The sequence below is a fragment of the Artemia sp. Qi Xiang Cuo genome, chromosome 9 (genome assembly GCF_049724085.1).
Source record: "Artemia sp. Qi Xiang Cuo chromosome 9, ASM4972408v1, whole genome shotgun sequence".
NCBI lineage: Eukaryota > Metazoa > Arthropoda > Branchiopoda > Anostraca > Artemiidae > Artemia > Artemia sp. Qi Xiang Cuo.
In genome coordinates this window covers 55,149,062-55,168,881 of record NC_142802.1, presented here as the reverse complement: position 1 = coordinate 55,168,881, position 19,820 = coordinate 55,149,062, and the positions used below count along the sequence as shown (strand labels likewise).

The 19,820-nt window shown below is 33.6% G+C and overlaps 1 protein-coding gene across 1 annotated transcript in view; it reads left to right on the top strand.

The window, feature by feature from the left end:
* Positions 1–19,820, top strand: part of LOC148948827 (uncharacterized) — an 88,188-nt gene that overhangs the window by 37,041 nt on the left and 31,327 nt on the right. Inside the window, exons 2-5 of the mRNA XM_089094724.1 lie at positions 1,652–1,760; positions 9,149–9,497; positions 12,116–12,526; positions 17,268–17,392. Of these exons, the coding sequence (XP_088950850.1) occupies positions 1,677–1,760; positions 9,149–9,497; positions 12,116–12,526; positions 17,268–17,392 (969 nt within the window). The 5' untranslated portion in view covers positions 1,652–1,676. The remainder of the gene's footprint in view (positions 1–1,651; positions 1,761–9,148; positions 9,498–12,115; positions 12,527–17,267; positions 17,393–19,820) is intronic.

Genomic DNA, 19,820 nt, shown 5'->3' with positions numbered 1-19,820 from the left:
TAGAGGACCAATGGGTATAGATGCAAATTGGGAGAATGAGATTAAGATAGTACGAGAGAATGAAATCATCCAAATATGGAGTGAGGAGATAAAAAAAATCAGAAACATTACAGTTTTATAAAGGTCTTAAGGTGGTTTATTGATAGAAGTTCGACCTGAAGCTGAATTTACCCGCTAGCTATTTGACGTTTTGGATATAGCTCGAGACTAGTTGGCTCCCAATTAGCGCAACGCTTGTAAGATATTCTGAAGAAAAATGTTCCAATGAAGAAATATCTACTTACCCGCTATGCAGAGTTATTGGTCTATTGATTGAGCTGGTGCCAGAGCTCTCTATGATAAGGGAAGGGATATTTGGAAAAAATGAGTTTATGCTTCCAGGTGTCTTAAATAGTACATCGCCTCAGTTTATTTGTAGAATAGCCAGGTATCTGAAAATTTTGTTAACTAAATAAAAAAAAGTATGAAGTACTATTATTAGGTTAATGTAGTGTTTCATTTAAGTGTTTTATGATGATTCCTGATCAAAGTTTATGTTATTTGTGCCTTTCGTTTATGTTATTTTATTGTGTTCATAGCTGTATATTTGGCTTTAAAATACACTTATCTATCTATCTATGTAATATGCAGAATAATTGTACCTAACACATTTTGCATGCCGACCCGCTATACTTTACCTCCTCCTCCCCCTAATGTGCAAATCTGTAGCCCGAATTTGTTTCTAAAGTAATGAAGAAACCAACGAACAAACTGGTTTGTTCTTGAGTTATACATAGTGTAAACTTGAGTGAGTGGTGCATAATACACAAGTACCAAAACTTCTTCCCCCTATGAAAAAAAAAACAAACTCAAATAAAATTCTCAAATTTGGAAAGCCTTATTTTACAGGGGCGGGGAGTATTTTCCTCGGGGGGGGGGGGGGTTAAATGCCGGCCACCCTTCAAAATATGTAAATATATTCATCTTTGTGAAAAAGCAGTGTTCTCTCCAATATTAAAACCTTAGAAAAAAATAACAATGTCAGGAAAAAGAACACCTAGTATAGACAACACCTATTGTAACTATAAAAAAAAAGCTAGAGCACAAAAAGGAATTCTACAAATAGCCTAGTACAGAGCTATATCAAAATGATAATATAAAAAAAAAGTAACCTATTAAAGCACAAGCAAAATAGCCTAATAATTCTTTGTTGCAAATACAATGCAACAGCACCAAAGAAAAGGAAAGCTAGCCAGCAGAGTCAAATCAATCAAAATAAACAAAGTTAGTAAGTCATGCTACTCCCTGCCCAAATCTAGTCAATGTCATAATCATACCTACACAGGAAGCAGATCCCCCTGTCCTCTTGGAGGGATTAAAATATTAGGATCTTCTTTTTCAACATCTTCGCCCAGGATAAACATCTTCCTTGCATCCCTTAATAGTTGACCTGTTTCTATTTGCAAACTGTAAGTATATCATGAATTAGCAGGTTAGTTTAGAAGCAAAATTAGGAGGATACTCAAAAATGTGAAAATTTTAATTTTTGCAACAAATTGACTTAACAAATAAACTATTTGTTGGTGATGAGTGCATAGCTGTGGAAATAATGCATTTGCACTCTGGCTTAGAAAATAAACAAGTGAAAATCTTTTTTCTTTTTCATGTTCAGGTCCTAAACAGGACCTTTGGGAAGGATGCCATCACAAGGAATAATTCTCGATTCTATTCTGGACAAAGAAGAACTCATGAAATCACTTGATATGGATCAGGAACTACAGGTACTTTCCTTTCTTATTTATTTTGAAATGTCATAAATAATTATAGCATAATTATTATAATTGAGGTTGATGCATCAAAGTCTATGAAAAAATACACATTTAACTGAAAAAATCTTTTTCCTAGTTTTTCTGTATTAGTTTAATATTTCAGTACTTTTGGGTGTATTTATTTTGCTTAAGGCTGCTTCTTTTTTCCACAATGTAACATGAATTGTTCAGTCCACAAGATAGAAATGTAAGATTTGTGGTTTAGTCATTAACTAATATAAAAAGCATAAAGATTAAAAATGGATTATCTATACTTTAGATGGTGGAAAACAATTCTGTCGTTTCTTTATCATAAATTAACACTACACGTTTACAAGGTTTATTTTATCTTTGTTTGTTTTAGAAGAAAAAAATTAAGTAATTGTTTGCTAAAGGGGGTGGGTAGGCTATGTGGAAAATGAGGGCACATTTTTAAGTTTGAATCCGTGGAAATAAAAATTGGGTTTCTATATCTAGCGCTTTCAAAACTTCAGGAACCAAGGTAATGCAGCCAATATCAGTGCATGCATACCCCTGAAAAATGGACATGATATGTTCTGATTCTGAACGGCTCAAGGCTGTGTGATATGTCAAAAATGATTTTCAACAGAGATTGTTTGATGCATTCGCAACATGTCATATGGTATGGCTGGGCCAAATAGAAACGCGGATTCAATTCTTTTCCAGAAAATCCACATGACCCTTTGCGCCCTGCTCAGGAGACCCTTAAAGACTCCTTTATAAGCAATGGTATGCTTCAATCTCGATTTAAACAAAGCCATAGTCTCTTCGTTTCTTTGCCTCCTCAAATGATCTCAAAATAGTAGTGAAAGTCAAGCTTTCTTATGAGCTAACTCAGGTGATTACCAGACTTTGTAAATTAAATAATTTTGTTTGCTAAGTCAAAGTAGAAGAATCTGCTACCTGCACTTATAGAGAGACTGAGACAAGCAAACACTTCAGGTATATACAAGTGTCAGGATTGAAATGCAATTAATGTCCAGTATGTATGATGTGTGGTTCTCCTTTAGTCTCAATGAACTCCTTAGAGACAAGAGATGCTATTACCATTTTGTCCAATTTGAAAAAAAACTACAGGATGACTTCATATATAAGACTGGCTTAACACCGATTTGTATAATTTAAAAGTAGATTACATTAATGTGTATGTGGTAAAATAGAATTAGCCAGTTTTTTTTATGAATTAGTTGATTAGTTTATGAATTAGTGGTGTAGTGCTTGTCAAGCATTCTTTTTGTGTTTTATTGTTAGTGAGTAGTTTTGGACTAGAAAGTGAAACACTCTGTATGAGCTGAATCATCTAATAAATTTACTGCAATGAAGAAACAATATTTGGCCACAATATACTGATAGATAATAATCTCTAAATTTTTTCTTTCTCTGGATAGTTTTTCTATTTAATTGGAAGAAAAAGATTAATGTGCTCAATGACTGGCTGAAAGAATTAAGCAGTAACTGTATGAACAAAATGTACTAAAGTATTACTTGAAACTGAAGTACATAATTAGCACTTTCTAAAATATGTAAGTAAATGAGAGATTTTTCCCCTAAAATAAAAATTTTAAATGAATTATAACCTTTTTGTGACCACTTGTGGTCACATAAGTAAAATCAAAATGGCGAATTTAACATCAGAAGGCTTTTCTTCTTCTATTAAGGGCTATGAGCTTTTCAGTTATGACTGTTTATTCCTCTTCTTATTTCTGTATCTGGTTGTAGAGGCACATGGTGAATCTGCTTGCTGCAGTTTTAAAAATCTGGATGGAAAAATCTTATATAGGCTACTCAGTAGTTTATTTTAAGACTGCTGATTCTTCTCTGAGTTGAGGCTTTGCTTGTTTCCATTGAGCGTTGTCAAGGTCAAGCCCAAGATCTTCCAACAAGTTTTCTTCTTGAGAGAGAGAGAGAGAGAGAGTGCAACTTTCTGCTATAAAATGAATTTCACTGGGGGGGGGGGGGAGTAGAAGATGGCAAGCTTTTAATATACACTTGAAAACTTGATGGATGTGTAGTATTTCAGAAAAACAAGCTCCCTCTGTGTGGCTCCCAGTAACTGTAGGAATTCTGCCCTAACTTTGGAAACTGCAGGTAGAACACTTCAGAAAAAATTTGCTCTTCAATATAGGCATGCAGCATGTTTAGAGAACATAGTTACGTTCAACTTTGAATGCAGCCTCCCAGAAAGCTAAAGCATTGGTTGAGATCATCTAGTTGTGCCCTTACCAAGGATTTAGTGTACTTCACAAAGCACCCAAGTTTCGTCAGTTTTTTTTTTTTTTGAAAGCTCGTAATTGTACTGTAGGATAAATGTTCATGAAGAAGCATTATGACCATGGCCCAAATGCCTCTGTTTCTGTTATCCTGTGCGTCCCTTTCAGTGATGACTGCTTGTCTAATGTGCATCTTATTAGTCTGGTGAAAAATGGTATTTGGACAGTGCACTCACTCATTAGATTACGACGTTTGGGTTTCTGTTAATATTAGTTGAAAATGGTTTTCATCATGTATGCGCCCTATTTACGAGTATGTATGCCCTTTGCTGTGCCCACAAGTGCACAGTACAGACCATCTGAGTAAAGATCTGGACATTGATAAAAAATATGGGTACTCAAGATTATGTTGACCCAAAATTATACCAGTTACAGGAGTGCTCTTTCTAGCCTAAACGTCTCAACCATACATGATAGGTGTGTTCCAATTAATGCACAAGTTTGGAGAGTCCATCCTTTCCTCCAAAAGATCTTGTTCACTATTCCTTCCATTTGTACCAGTCAGTGCAAACACCCGTCATAAAAATTGATCAGCACCAACCGAATTCAGGACAAATTTTCATTTGAATTCCTAAGAGAAGCCTAAAGCCCTGAATATTTTACCAAAAACCAGAACAATATAACAACAGAATAAGAAGCATCAACTGTTGCATTATTGGAGCCAATTGAAGTAGCTAAGTTTAGCATGTGACTGCTATGCCAACAAGGGTGTAGCAAATAGAAGGCTGTGTTAACGTAGTCGTGTGGTGCGTTGATTTCTTGAACTGCAGTATATTCCAAGCAAACTGTATATTATCGTGGAGCATGCAGTGATGTGGGAGCTCAATTTAATTTCATCGATTTATTTTTCTTCCTGCTCCTCTTTCTTTTTCAACTCTTTAAAAAAGCTCACACACTTTGATGCATTGTCTGTCATAGTTCCCACGACTGTTGTTATATCATTGGGTTTACCAATCGCTAGAGAGACCAGAAAACTTTTCTGAAATGTTATCATGTGTGTGTGTATGACCCTTTGTTTTTGTTAACAGTTAAGGTAATTGAAATATGATATTTGTCTTTATTCATCAAATCTGCAGTTGGCCTAAGAAAGCTCTTGTTGGTAGCTGACCATATGATTGCAGTCAGGCAGATGCAGTCACAGCTGCTCAGTGTTTCTACCTGCTTGTCTTTAAATCTTTCAACCTTTTTCCCCACGTATTTCCAAAGGTCTTCCTGCAAAGAATGGTTGAAGTTAAAGCCAGTCCTAAAATGAGTTTGAAAGCTGGTCTTCAACTGTATCACTGAACGCATTTCTCCAATGATGTAGTCTAGAATGAGATTGAATGATAATGAAAAACATGTTTTTTAAACTGAAAGTAAGGAGAAAAATTAAAACTTAAAACGAACAGAAACTATTACGTATATGAGGGGGCTGCCCCTTCCTCAACCCTCGCCCTTTATGCTAAAGTCTTAAAGTTCTTTAAAAATACTTCTCATTCAATTCTGAGGCCCCTTTTGTTTGAGCAGTCTTTCTTAAAGACTTTTGACAAAAAGTCAAACTTTAGCGAAAAGAGCGAGGGCTGAGGAAGGGACAGCCCTCCTCATATAATGAATAATTTCTGTTCGTTTTAAGTTTTAATGTTGCTCTTTACTTTCGGTTGAAAAAAGTTGTTTTTTTATTTAATTTCTCACCGTGTTTCAACTGATGCCTAGAAATCCCCCCCCCCCCTGTGTAAAATATACCCTGGAATAATTCCCCGGAAACTTTCCTCTACAAAAAACGCTACTTTGTGCTTTATGGAAAACAAACTATACATTTTTGAAATGTATGTTATATATATATATATATATATATATATATATATATATATATATATATATATATATATATATATATATATATATATAAAATTGCTGAGGCTTGCAGGAATTAATATTTATATATTAAACGAGTCACCTACTTTCATTAGTACTTTCCAGTAACCTTTATCATTTTGCTGATTTTATTTTATTGTTGTTGATATTGTTACAAGTAAAACCACACTGTTAAAAATACGTATCATTTTCAATAAAACCTGTACAACATTCAAGTCGTTTAGTGTTTGAGAGAGAGAAGAGGGGAGGGGTAGAGCCAACCTTAATATTTAACTTTTAGCCTTTGGTTATTATTATGTTGTTGCATTGCTTACAAATAAAAATCATTCTGCTCCAAATACAGATCGTTTTCAGTAAAAACAAAAATGACGCTCTGTTCTCTAGAAGGTGTAGACAGCGGTAGCCCTGCTCCTGTGTGTTGTAATTTTATTCGTTCTAAGTTAGACTTAGAACGTTAGCCTTAGTTAGACTCAGTTAGCCTTATTTGTTTTATTTTCTGTTTGTTATAGGATTCATTTATTTATTTATTAGAAGTATCTGTTATCTGTATGTTCAGTGTGATTATATGACTTTGTTTCTGCTCTTTCTAAGTTTTTGTTATGGCACTTTACTTCTTTTGAAAATATTCTTTTTTAGAAAAAGTTTTTAAATTAATCTGACAAGTATAACTGAGCCCAGTAAAGACTAAGTTAAATGCAAAATTAATCCTGATACCTTCAAAACAAATAATTGAAATTTGCTGTAAACAACTTACCATTAGTGGAGAGGTTGACCAAAGTCATGGTCTCTTGCTTTTTTATTGTAAATTGCTGTCATTATAGAATCCAGATAACCCTTTGGACTCATAATTCTCGATTTTAAAAAAATGCACGTTCTCATAGGACAAGGCCATTCATGTAGAGGGAGGAAAAATATTTTGTTTGTCCTTTATAATAATAAAAAAAAAACGCTCTATGTATGTGCAAGACGAGGCAAGTGTGCAGGAACTGATTACTGATTTTTTACTGATTAACGATCGCTTTTTACTGATTAACGCTTTTACTGAGATGATCGCTTTTACTGATTAACGCTTATAAGTTTTAGGGTTACTGTTTTTAATGATAAGAATCTAGTACCACTTTCTTTCTTTTCTCAAAGTATTGCTTATATACTATCTTTTTAAACGAGCAATAATTATCTATTTATGTAGGTATTTATTTCTATTTTCTTGAAAGCGGCTCCATATTTTTTCGTGAATATTGGCGTCCTGGGATTTTCTGGCCTAAAAAAAACGATCTACATAGGCCAGATGTTTGAGAAAATCCGTTAAGAGCCTTAATTTTGGAAAAAAGATTCATGTCGGTGATGTCATGTTTATGACTACATTCGAAAAGCATACATACGTCATTAGCTTACCATATGCTGAGTGCCGGGGCCCGGCTTCGAAATCAGCTACATAGTTTTTTTCTTAACTAGCATATTGACATTTCTGGCCACTAAAAAGATCTAAATAGCTCACAGCCTTAAAGAAGAATTCTCACTTTTCCCATGATAGTTTTATCAAACCTATGATGACGCCATGACATCAAGAAGAAGTTCACATTGCCTGCGGTTACAAGATAAGTGACAAAGAGAATCAATATATACAAGCCTGTCGGCTACATAGATTTTTTCTTCTTAAAACTGGCACATTGACATTTCTGGCCACAAGAACTATCTAAATAGGTCACAACTTTAAGAAAGAATTCCTGTTTTTCCCAGGGTGGCTATATCAAACCTGTGGTGAACCGTCATGACATCTAGAAAAGGCTCAAAATGTCTGTGGTTAGAAGACAAGCGACAATGAGAATTCATATATATATATATATATATATATATATATATATATATATATATATATATATATATATATATATATATATATATGTATATATATGCACATATATTTATATATATACATGTATATATATATGTATATATATATATATATATATATATATATATATATATATATATAATATATATATATATATATAAACATATATGCATATATATATATATATATATATACATATATCATATATATATATATATATATATATATATATATATATATATATATATATATACATACATATATACATATATATATATATATATATATATATATATATATATATATATATATACATATATATACATATACGTATATACATATATATATATATATATATATATATATAAAGATGGCGTAAGTTTGTATGAACGTTCGCTTTTGCTGATTAACATCTATAGGTCTTAGCATTGCTGCTATTAATAACTAGAATCTAGTACCACTTTCTTTTTTCTCTTTAAGTAGTGTTATAGATTTTAGTGTTTAGTGTTTTAGTGTTCTAAATTCAGTGGTCTCTTCCCGAACGAGTGTAAGCGCGAAAAAGTCAACGAGTGCCAATCAAGTGTTCCCACGATTAAAAATTTGCAACTGCGTCCGTGCAAGACAGGTAATAAAAATAAATTACTAGACTATAAAAAAAACACTTAAATTGTAAATCTGCTGAAATAACAGCTTTATTTAATTTCTCTGGAATAATACCTAATTTAAAGTTTGATCTTCAAAATGAGGGAGTGTGTCTTGAAGGTTATTCTTTTTTCTGGATGGGATGTGTTGATAATGATTGATTTAGCTTTAGTCTTTGATTGCATTATAATCGCCTTGGGGTGGCCTCCTCGTGCTTTTTGTCTAGTTTGGCCCTTTTTTGTCTCAAAATATTTGAGTTAATTGGCGTCGCTTTCCATTTATGTATGTGTTAAGTTGACACACTGAGCTCTACTCTCTATTGACAAGGGCTGTACTTTAGTTGTAATTATGTTTTATTAGCAAAGCATTCATACTCATGTTCATTTAGACCCTTTAAACTATCAAACCGATTTTCAACCATTTAAAAGACCACTCCGTGAAAATTTCGATTTTTTGTCTTGGATTGACTTGCGTTTTTCTTCCCCTTGTCTCTAAAAATTACACACAGACAAGAATCCAGAAAAATCTAACAAGACAGGGAGCAAAACTTGAAACGGATGTCACAGGAAGAGACACCAATAGGGGAGAAACAAATACCAATAAATCTAGTGGTACCATAGGCGTTCCAGCCTTGGCTTGGCCAAGTATTTAAGTCCCAAATGCGTTTCAAGGCTTTGAATTTTGAAATATTTTTTGTTTTACTAATTTTTATATTACAGAATTTTGAACTTTCTAACTGTGATCTTCTGAGTGATTTTTCATTCAAAGATGAAGAGCTATCACTGGATAATTTTGACGGTTCAACACTTTTTGATTCAGATGCTTTTTTTGGTCAATTCGAGAATATTCTTGACCAATCAGAACCTAATAATGCTCCTGCCGTCCTGGACCAACCCACTGAAGAAGGACATGATTATAAATCTGATGAAGTTCTGTTTAGTGAATCTCCTGTTAATGAAATTGAGATTAGTTCTGAGAGTGCATTTTTCAGCTCAGAGTCTAGTGGGGATATCAGTGGATCGGACACAGATACAACGCAGACAAGCAATGACGTCATTTTAACAAATAGTAAGTCCATTTTACGTTAAATAAGTATGTCAAAACTGTTTAGTAATTTTTTTTTATAATGCAACAAGTAGGATTTATATTAACTCAGGATTTTTTTTAAACCTTTCTAAGTAGGGGTGTGACAACGGGAGGGGAAGGGGGAGCTGAAGTTGTCATATATATTGTTGAAAAACTGCTTATTTTGAACTTCTTGAATTGAAAATGCTTATTTTGAATTGTTCAGCCTTTTTTTGCTTTGCAAATTCATATTAAAGTTGGCACTAACTATATTAAATTCGTATTAAAGATATAAAATCCAATTACAGCCGTTTAAAGTTGCTGGGAGCATTTCAGGGTCTATGTAAAACACCAGCAGCACAATCCCTTATGCACCTAGGGTTGGACCAGCAAACCCAGAGAGAGGTCTACTTGCCCTCTTTGAGTTTCTACAATGGTACTTACTGCTGCACAATCACTGTTTGGAATTCCCTGAAACCATCATTTGTAGCCATCTTCGAATGCACGCGGGAAAATGAATAGGCCAAAATGGGCTAGTACCCGAAGGCCTCTATGTTAAAAGGAGATGTGCAATTCCCTCCCCTGATTGCCAATTGTTATTGTTGTTAAATTATTATGCATGCATTTTCACGTTTCTATCTTGATTAGTTTAGCTTATTTTTCAGTGCAAAGAAAGGAGTGAATACATGGGCATAATTTTTTGTATTTTTGCATTACGAATATATGTATTTTGTATATTACATAAATTTGCGTATTATGAATATGAAGTATATAGCCTATATAAATCTTGATCATAAACCTTTTTAAAGTCCAGAATCTTGAAATTTTCCCCATTTCTCATATATTCCGGGGTATTGACGAACTCTGCTCTCAACTACTCTCCCCCCGATTTTTCTGTGTGTGTGCCTGTTGTTGTACACTGGTTTCTATAAAAATGATTTTCAACTTTTATTTTTAAATAATTGAAGAAAAAGGCCTTCTGTAAGTAAAGTTGCGTTTTGATGTGGTGTTGTTAATATTTCACATATGTTAATTTTCTGAACTACTATGTAGAAAATGTACCTTTATCTTACAGAGTAGAATTCTAGATGAGGTTTTTTTTTTACTATATTGGAAAGTATTTGAGTTAGGTAATCCCTATTCGAGTTAGGTGAATGGAACTTGCAGGAATCTTTTAATAGTCTAAACTATGCCCCAAGAAGACCTTTTGAACTATGTATCTCCACCTCTTCCCCTGTCGAAGAGCACCGTTAAACACATTGGTAAATTCTACTTAATAAGGTTTTAAAGAATTTTGAAAATATGTCTTAAATTTGAAAAAAAAATTAATATGGCTTAAAGTCCAACTCAAATCCTTGGCATTGTGCTTCAGACCAAAATTGCGACGAAGTGTTTTTTTTCCAAGGTTGAAACAGGAGTAGACTCATCTTCTATGCATTTTCCTAAGCCCTAGAAATGAGGAAGCAGTTGAGGTATGATCTTGGAAACACTTTCCAAGAGAATAATTTAAACTCTGAATTCATTCCTGAAAGTTTCATTTTCCTGGTGTATTTATTTTCCAAGATATTAAAATGCCCCTCAACTAAAATTTTACCTCAAACGTATGTAAGTTCACATTATAAATTAGTCTTAAGTCCTGAAAGAAATCACTCGTTTGGCATTGCACTTTAAATGCCCTAGACAAACCTGTTGACAGTCACGATTTCCAAAATTACATTTGCATAATATGAACAGGGACACCAACTCACAAAGCTGTAGATGAGGTGAGGTGGCAAAATGCATTTTTCAAATCTGGGACGATTTGTTTTTTGTTTTGTTTTTCTATTTTTTTAATGGTTATGTCAAAAAAGATATTTTTCAACAATAATGTAAAGAAAAATATTTTCCATATTTTGGCACGGTAATTAAACAGTTCTATAATGGTGTTTCATAATCAAAGACACGTGTAAAAATAATTACCAACTGATTTACAGTCATATAATTAACACTTTTATGAAATAAGTGTGTTTAGTTTATCAATAAATATGTTTTATATTATCGGTGATTTCCAATTTGTTATCATCAATGGCTGTCTGTTTTTGAAGAAATTAAACCCTCTGGACTTAATCATTTTAAAAAAATTAGCCAAAAACTAAGGATAGTTTAGAGGCTGTATTGGGTCATCTAAAACACCCTCTTCTGCTCAATACACTGCACAAACAATAACACTACGACAATGCGATGCTAAAATTTTTGCACTATCCCCCCCCCATTGGGCCAAACAGAGGGGGATAGGGAGGGTTGCGTCTCCACTAGGATGTGTTCTGTCTCTTCTAGGGAAGTTTTAGCTTATAGGAACAGGTCTAGAGTTTAAGTTCAAATCATTTAGGAGGCTAATCCAGCTTTTAAGGAAGCTTTCTTTGGTAGCAAATTGAATGGGTGCTCTTCCCTGCAATTGTGGGGTCTTTGGAAGTTTCTCTCTGCTCCTAATTAGTATCGAAGTACTCTGGCAGGTAAAGAACCTGGTTTGATTAATTTTTTTAACCGACTAATGACTAAAAAAAAAAAATTGTATATTCAGTTTTAGCCTTGCTAACAGCTTCTTATATTTCTTTTTCAGTTTCTTTTTCTTCTTCTTTTAGGTGTAATTTCACGCCCTCTGATTAGTTCTTCTAGTCAATCGCAGCGAGTCACTAAAGTTATCAAGAAAATTACCATTCCACCTAAAATAGCTCCGAAACCTACGTCAAAGAACTATAAGATTGAAACAATCGCTAAAACAAACAGTGTAAAAACAGTGAAACAGATAATTGTGCCGAAACCCATTGGAAATGTGAAAGACCCTAATACTGTAAGAATTGTTAGAAACGCTGCCCAGATATTCCCAGCTTTAACTAATGTAGTCACAACTATTATACCACAAGCAGTGACACAGACTGTAAGTACATTGCAGGCTCCAATACAGTTCTTTACATCTAAGAGTAGTGCGACTTCATCTGTTGCCTCTACAGTATCTGAGCAAAATAATGGACCCAGTTTTGCAAGATTGTCAGGTATTTTTTTTTTTTCTTAATACAAATTAAGGTGTTCAGGTGAATAATGTATCTTAATCTAAAGTCATCGAAATTGTCGTAATGGATGGTATTTGAAATGAATCTGACTACAAATGCAACCAGTAGATTAGATTAGGAAATTAGTTTGCACAAATCATAATAGTGACATTTTTTTATGTCTAGTAAAGAACAAATTTGATAGTGATCTGCACGAATGCATTGCAATTTACTAGATTTATGTGAAGCTAAAAGTGACCCACAAGAATACGAATTTAAAACTGGAAATAGTCCTGAAAAAAAGGGAGGATGCGTGAAAGAAGTGTGTTGAGGTACCTGCAAATTTTGTGGAAAAATAGTATATACGGTTGAAAGAAATATGATCACAATACGGACTGTAGAACATCAAATTTTAGGTGAGGGAAGAACCAGCATAGTATTCAAAATCAAAGTGAATAGGTTGTATATATGTGAAATTCAATCGATACAACCCTCAGTGAACAAAATTTTACCCAACCAAACCTGCCAAATAAAATTAAACTCTAACAAAACGTTGCCTATGCTAATTAAACCCACCCAGGATTCAACTCGACCGATGTCATAGAGACATCTTGTCATATCATGACAGGTGGAGGAATTGCCAGAGGGATTAAGAGGGTTTTGGCGAAAAAAAAGTTTCGTCGGGGAAGTTTGATGGGGCTGAATTACTGACAATGCTGACAACGGTCTCAATGACACAGTAGACATATCGTTTATAGCACCGACGATATCGTCAAAAAAGGTGACGTCTAAGATGATAACCGTGGCGATTTTCACAGTCATTGTCACAGGTGCCAGCATCCTTATCTCTATCATCGTTGGCTTTATTATTGTTATAGTCATCGTCGAAGCCTTCCAAAAATTCTTCATTCAAGCTCTGCTCAGTTGTAGCCTCCGTCCAGCAAATAGAAGAAACTGAAATATGGGAAACGTGGGTATAATTTGTATTTCACATAAGAAAGTGGGAAAAAAACTATTAATAATAAGAAACATTGGAATTTTCTGAATAAAAACTGATTCCAGCAGTTTTCATCCATGTGCCGTGACAAGATATTTCCATATCAAGCTGTCCCAACTGTGTTGTCCCCATGAAGAGATGTCTGGCAACTGAATTGATTGAATTGTTGTGTGTGGATTGGATTTTACTTGGGTTGAGTTTTACCCAGCCGTTTTTGTGTTGTTTCAATTTTGTGGGGTTGAATTTATAATGAATGAATAAATGTAGAATCACTGTTATTATTTTGGACGTACTTACAAACACTGAATGAAGACTCAGACAACAAAGGTCCGTTGTGTCCACGCAAAAAGAAAAAAAACATATATACTATAGTACCAATAACTGCTGGGACTATTGATGCTCCCTCGGGTGTGGTATTTTTATATGACTCATATTTCTCTTTTTCCCCAATCACAATAATCCCACTCGCCAGCTTTAGACTGGCTTGGGCGGGTGACAATCGTCCCTCAAAAGAGAGGAGTCACCCACCACTAATCAGCCATCTGTGGAAAGTGGCGCTTGATTTTCAGAACTGGTACTAGCAAGAGAACTTCCATCTCCCATCTTGACCCTCAAGTGATCTTTTCTTGTGCCGTAGTCAGCGCTTCATATGTCTATAAAAATTAACCTCAAGGTGTAGTTTTGACAGTCATTACTGCCTTCAATCCATCCAATCTGTGGAACATATAATAATAAAAAAAAAAAAAAAAAACGTGCTCCATGGTCAGACACTGGGTAGGACGTCCATTGGCTGAACAGCGATTGAAATTAGTAGTAGTAAGCCCCTATTCCTGCCTACTACCCTCAGGAACACCATGAGAAGGCTGTCACCACTATCCCATATGTAAAATAATATTTTATAAACAGATCTCGTTTATACAAATCCATACTCTTTAGTCGCGTCCTTTGCAATACTTAGGTCAGAGTCCTTAAGTCTTCCTGGATTGGAGCAGTCAACACCACTGCTGTTGAAGCAGCCTGAGAAACACGTTGTCTTTTCAAAGGAAGGAGTAGGTGATAATATTTTACAAGCTGAGTTATCCAATGGTCAATTGTCATTTGAAGCTCTCTCAGCAGAAGTAATTCCTAGAATGAAATCTGCACCCTTTTTATGCAAATTAAAAAAAAATTGTGTAAAAAGAAGCAAAAACTAGAGACATACTTTTATTTCTGTTGGGGTTGTAAGTCTTGCTACATAAATAGAACAACACAGTAGATGTATGGCAGGTTGTGCAAAAACAAATATTTGCAAGTTTTATTTATTTTATGTTTGTCATAGAGATCGCATCTTATCGAATGTTAATGTTTGTGTCGCAGAATTGCGCAAAGTAATTTAATTCTACAAGAAATTTTTTGGAGACCTTTTTAGCCGTGTTAAATATAAAAAAAAGTATTTTATTATTTTTTTCTCTTTTTTTGTAAGGCTGAAAGACTTGAGGAGAAGGGACGGTTCCCAAATCTCCTCTTTTGTAAACACGAATTTAGCAGTTAATTATGTTTTGTAGAAATAAGTTGGGTAGAATAAAAAAAAGCAAACAATTAATTAAATGTAGGTATTATTCTCTGATGACATTTGGATTTGTGAAGGTACGCGCAAAACTCAACCAACTCAACCCAGCAAAATTCAAGCCATGCAAAATTCATTGGAAAAAGCTCGGCATGACATATTGATGGTTTTAGCCATGGAGAGACTATTGGGGGGCAAAGACTTTGCATGTGTGTTTTAAGGTGTGTGATACCAGGAACAAATAAGATACCGGCAATCTTAATGTCAATGTCAATAAATGATGAAAGTAGTGTCAGTGATAACAACAAAGTTGTTAAGGACGATAATACCGTTGGCTAATGTCTTCGTCGGCATCCTTATTGTCGTAATCCTTTATCTGATCCTTCAAGTATCCCTAGAAAGCTTTACCTAGCATCAACATTTCCATCTCTCCTTCTGGTATGGTCCTCATCTCCCTGTCGTGACGAGTTGTCCTGCTACCGGATTTTGCACAAATAGATTTTTTGTAGGATAAGTTTAGCACTGGTCAAGTTGAACTTGGCGTGGGCTGAGTTTTGCTGGTTTGAATTTTGACGGGTGGAGGTTTATGTGCATTGAGTTTATAGGGAGTAATTTAAGAAGAGTATTTTAGAGGATTTGATGCTTACCGTCTAAATTTTAATTAGACCTTTCCAAATTTTTCCCCGAAGCAATATTTTTGTTGTTTTTTTCTGTTTTCCCCTTTTTTACTTAGAAAACGCACTTTTAAAAAGCGTTTATGGAACAAATGTTTTTTTGCTTTTTTTTATTTAAACAAACCTTTTTTCGTTTTTCTTTTTTTAGTTGATGCTGCCGCCAAATTTATTGACCATCGACCTGCATGTATTCTAAAGGGTTGATGGTCCCGTGAAGTAATATATATATATTTATATATATATATATATATATATATATATATATATATATATATATATATATATATATATATATATATGTGTGTGAAATATATATATGTAAAATATTATAAAAATGAACGAAAGAAATAGACTAGTAATTGCTTATATCAGATAACCCTGCAAATGTTTTAATAATTGGTTTCTGTTATATATATTTCGCGAACTTTTCAAACATGAATGAGAAAAACTGGTGTAGTTTGTCCACTTTTTAAGTACTGTTATGATAAGACCTATATTTGCTTATCTATGCTTCTACAGTTAAAACCACGCCTTGTAATTATTATTATTTTAATTTTTTTTTTACTTTCGATTTAAGTACCAATTTTCTGCGTTCTTGGAATTTGCGAGCTTCTACTTAAGATATGTGGGCGTGACTTTGCACTTAAAATCCAGTTGAAAAATTCAAGCTAATATATATATATATATATATATATATATATATATATATATATATATATATATATATATATATATATATATATATATATATATATATATATATATATATATATATATATATATATATATATATATATATATATATATATATATATATATATATATATATATATATATATATATATATATGTATATATATAAATGTATATAGTCGGTTGTAATATAGCTAAAATATTAGGTACCATACAGGTTCGGTTCTTCAGGAGGAATAGAAGGATGACTTTTCATGAAAAACCTTCTTCCTAATAAAAAATTAGGCAAAAAACTTGACAAAAAATTTGTAAAGTAAAAAATAAATCCATAAATTGATCTTGAATCTTATCACAGATTGAACCATTTTTTTTTTTTCAAAAATGCCACGGGAAAAAGGGTAAAAATAAAAAATAAAAATTGGAAATTCTTTTCAGAAAATGCCACCCTCAATTACGCTGCTCAGTAATCAACAGGAAAAAAAACTCAAATTTTTTAGAATAACGCTGTTGAATTTTTTTGTTAACTAGGGCACATGCAGTTTTGGAACGGGGTATGTAATCTTATTTGGGAAAAATGTTAAAAAAAAAAAATATATCTGAAACCGTTATAGTAATGTTAGTGTTAATATAATGAGTCATATGAATATTTTGCCAAAATTGCAAGTGAGAACTAAAGTCTGGTGACATGTCCTAGACCAGGAATTTGCGTAGGCAGGACAAAAAAAATTAGTTACACAATTTCTGTCTTTCGAAATTTGTTAAATTCATTAAAATCTTCTGTCTGAATGTATATGGATCTTCCCATTTTATATTTATGATGACTTCTTTTTTTCAGAGGAAGAAAAGCGATTATTGGCCAAGGAAGGAATTCATATCTCGGGGAAACGCCCCCTATCAAAAGCTGAAGAAAGAGAGTTGAAACGGATCAGGCGAAAAATACGAAACAAGAAATCTGCCCAGGTACTCGTTTCCCGTCTCTCGGTGGGAAATAAAATACCTTCTGTGAATGAATTGTGGGGTAGGGTTATCTGCTGGGGCGAATCTACAACATTTTCATTGGGGGGGGGGGGGCAAGAGGGGTCTACTTTCGGATATTCAAGGAACATGGGCTATATAATAATTTTTTCTCCATATTACTAGGGGGGGACAACTGCCCCCCTTGCCCCTCCCAAATGACGCCCCTGGTTACCTGTAAATTCCTGAATAAGGAGAATTCCTGAAACGTTTAACATTGCCTTCCATAATTAACTTGTTGTAGCTAGTAAGTTGGTTAGAATTTGTAACCTATGGGCATAAGATTTTTTAAAACTTTTTTTTAGCATTAAAGATGTATTGGGATGAGTACAAATAGCGAATAGAAAAGTCAAAATGCAGTATTAAAAATATAAAATTAGATCGACAAATGAACCTTTCAATTGCATTCTGACCAAGTCCACTTTTTACCTCTAGGTGTTATCTTGAAAGCTCTCAACTAACTCTGAACTTGATACAGTATGAAGGATACCTCTTAAAATTAAACATTATTTCAAAAATTGAAATGCCTTCAAAACTGAATATTTTTGAAAAAAAAACAATATGATTAAATCCATTCTAAAGAGTATTTGAGAACATTCTCTCTGTTCAAGCTAGTTAATAAATGCCAAGAAATTGTGATGTTTTTTCTCACCAGATAGTTGGTGCATCTATAATTAATTCTAACCATAATTCATCATCTTTGATTTTTTTTTTTTTTCTCCTTGTTATTCCTTAGGTTCTCTATGTTTCAAATAATGAATATTCGTACCTAATGCGAATCAAAATATGGATATAATTTACTTTTTTTATTCCTAATAAATTCTTGCCATGGTGTTATTTGTCTGTTTTTTTTGTTTTTTTTTATTCTAGCATTGCATTTATATATATATATATATATATATATATATATATATATATATATATATATATATATATATATATATATATATATATATATATATGTATATATATTGCCACTGCAAATAAGTCGAAGCTTAAAGGTTCCAACCAACAAGTGACAGAGTGGAAATTTTTCTCATTGCCTTATTACTGTTGGGAGACGTTACTCTTATGTTATGTGAAAGTAGTATCTTTGAAGTATGCGGGTTTTTTTCGTTTTTTTTTTTTAAGCTGATGCTTCTCTTTTTTATGGTGGAAGCACATAACTCTAAGGTTAAGTCTTCAACTTGGGACAGAGTAGGTGTTTTTGTTTTAGTCCTTGGGGTTAGTAATTCCGTGAACGCTAATTTTTGCAAAACTCGTGTTTTAAAATATTGCTGAAGATTTTCAAGTTGTTGTTCATAATTGCAAACAACAAAATCTATAAAATTGTTTTCAAAGTGCAGTATGCCTAGAAAAATTAACTACAAGCTTGTCGCGTTGTTAAAAAAGTTAACTACAAGCTTGTCCCCTTGTCACGCTTGTCGCTTGAATGTAGTGCATTCCAGCAAACTACAAGCTTTTGCTGGAATGAGACCAACATTCCAGTGAACACTCCTCATCCACCGCACTCTATGCTGAAACTTTTTTTTTGCCTGGCGACCGCTATGCTACGCCATGCAACACTGCAGTTAGAAGCGTTATTTAGTCCGGAATGAAAACAGCATGGAAGCTGGAATCAACCACTGTTATATATGCCAAGAGCTTGAAACGTTTATAACATCGAATTGTAAGTTATAATAACGGGTTAGGACATCTTTGTTGTAGAATGTTTTTTTATGATTAAGTTAATCCAGGTCTGCAAAGGAAAAATAAATGCAAAATTGCCTATCTTTTAAAACTAAGATGGCACCAGTCAAGCTCTCTGTCACTAGTGATGTAATTTGCTTTCAACGTTCGGTAAGCTTTTCAGTCTTGTAGATTTTTGCTGGACGTAAAAATCGATAGCTAAACTAGCAGGGCTTGTTAGTCAAAGCGAGGGAATTGTTTTGAAGGAGCAACACTTTGGTTTTGTCTTTTTTTTTCTAGTCCGCCGATTTTGGCTTATTGGTAGAAAATGGTAAGGGTCTAACATCCACGATTTTTACGGAAAGTGTGGACCTGAGGCCGAATTGATGAATATGATATTTAGATTCGGAAAAGTTGCGTATAATTTCTGCGTGGGGCCAAAAAGGATGGGTTTGGCTAGTTTTTTAGCCACAACCGACAAGGTGAGTTGAAAAGGACTTTTATTGTCTATATCGGAAAGGACTATCTGATGTTATGATGTAAAGCGTTCGTTCCCTCCAGCCATGTTTCTACTTTCGACTGGAGAGCTCTGTTCTAGCAGGCAGGCACCAGTTTCAAATTGAAGTTGGACTAAAGTTGAAAAGGGCTTAATATGTAGGACGGTTACCTGGCCCAATCGCCAAAGAATTTAGAGATTTCTTTTTGC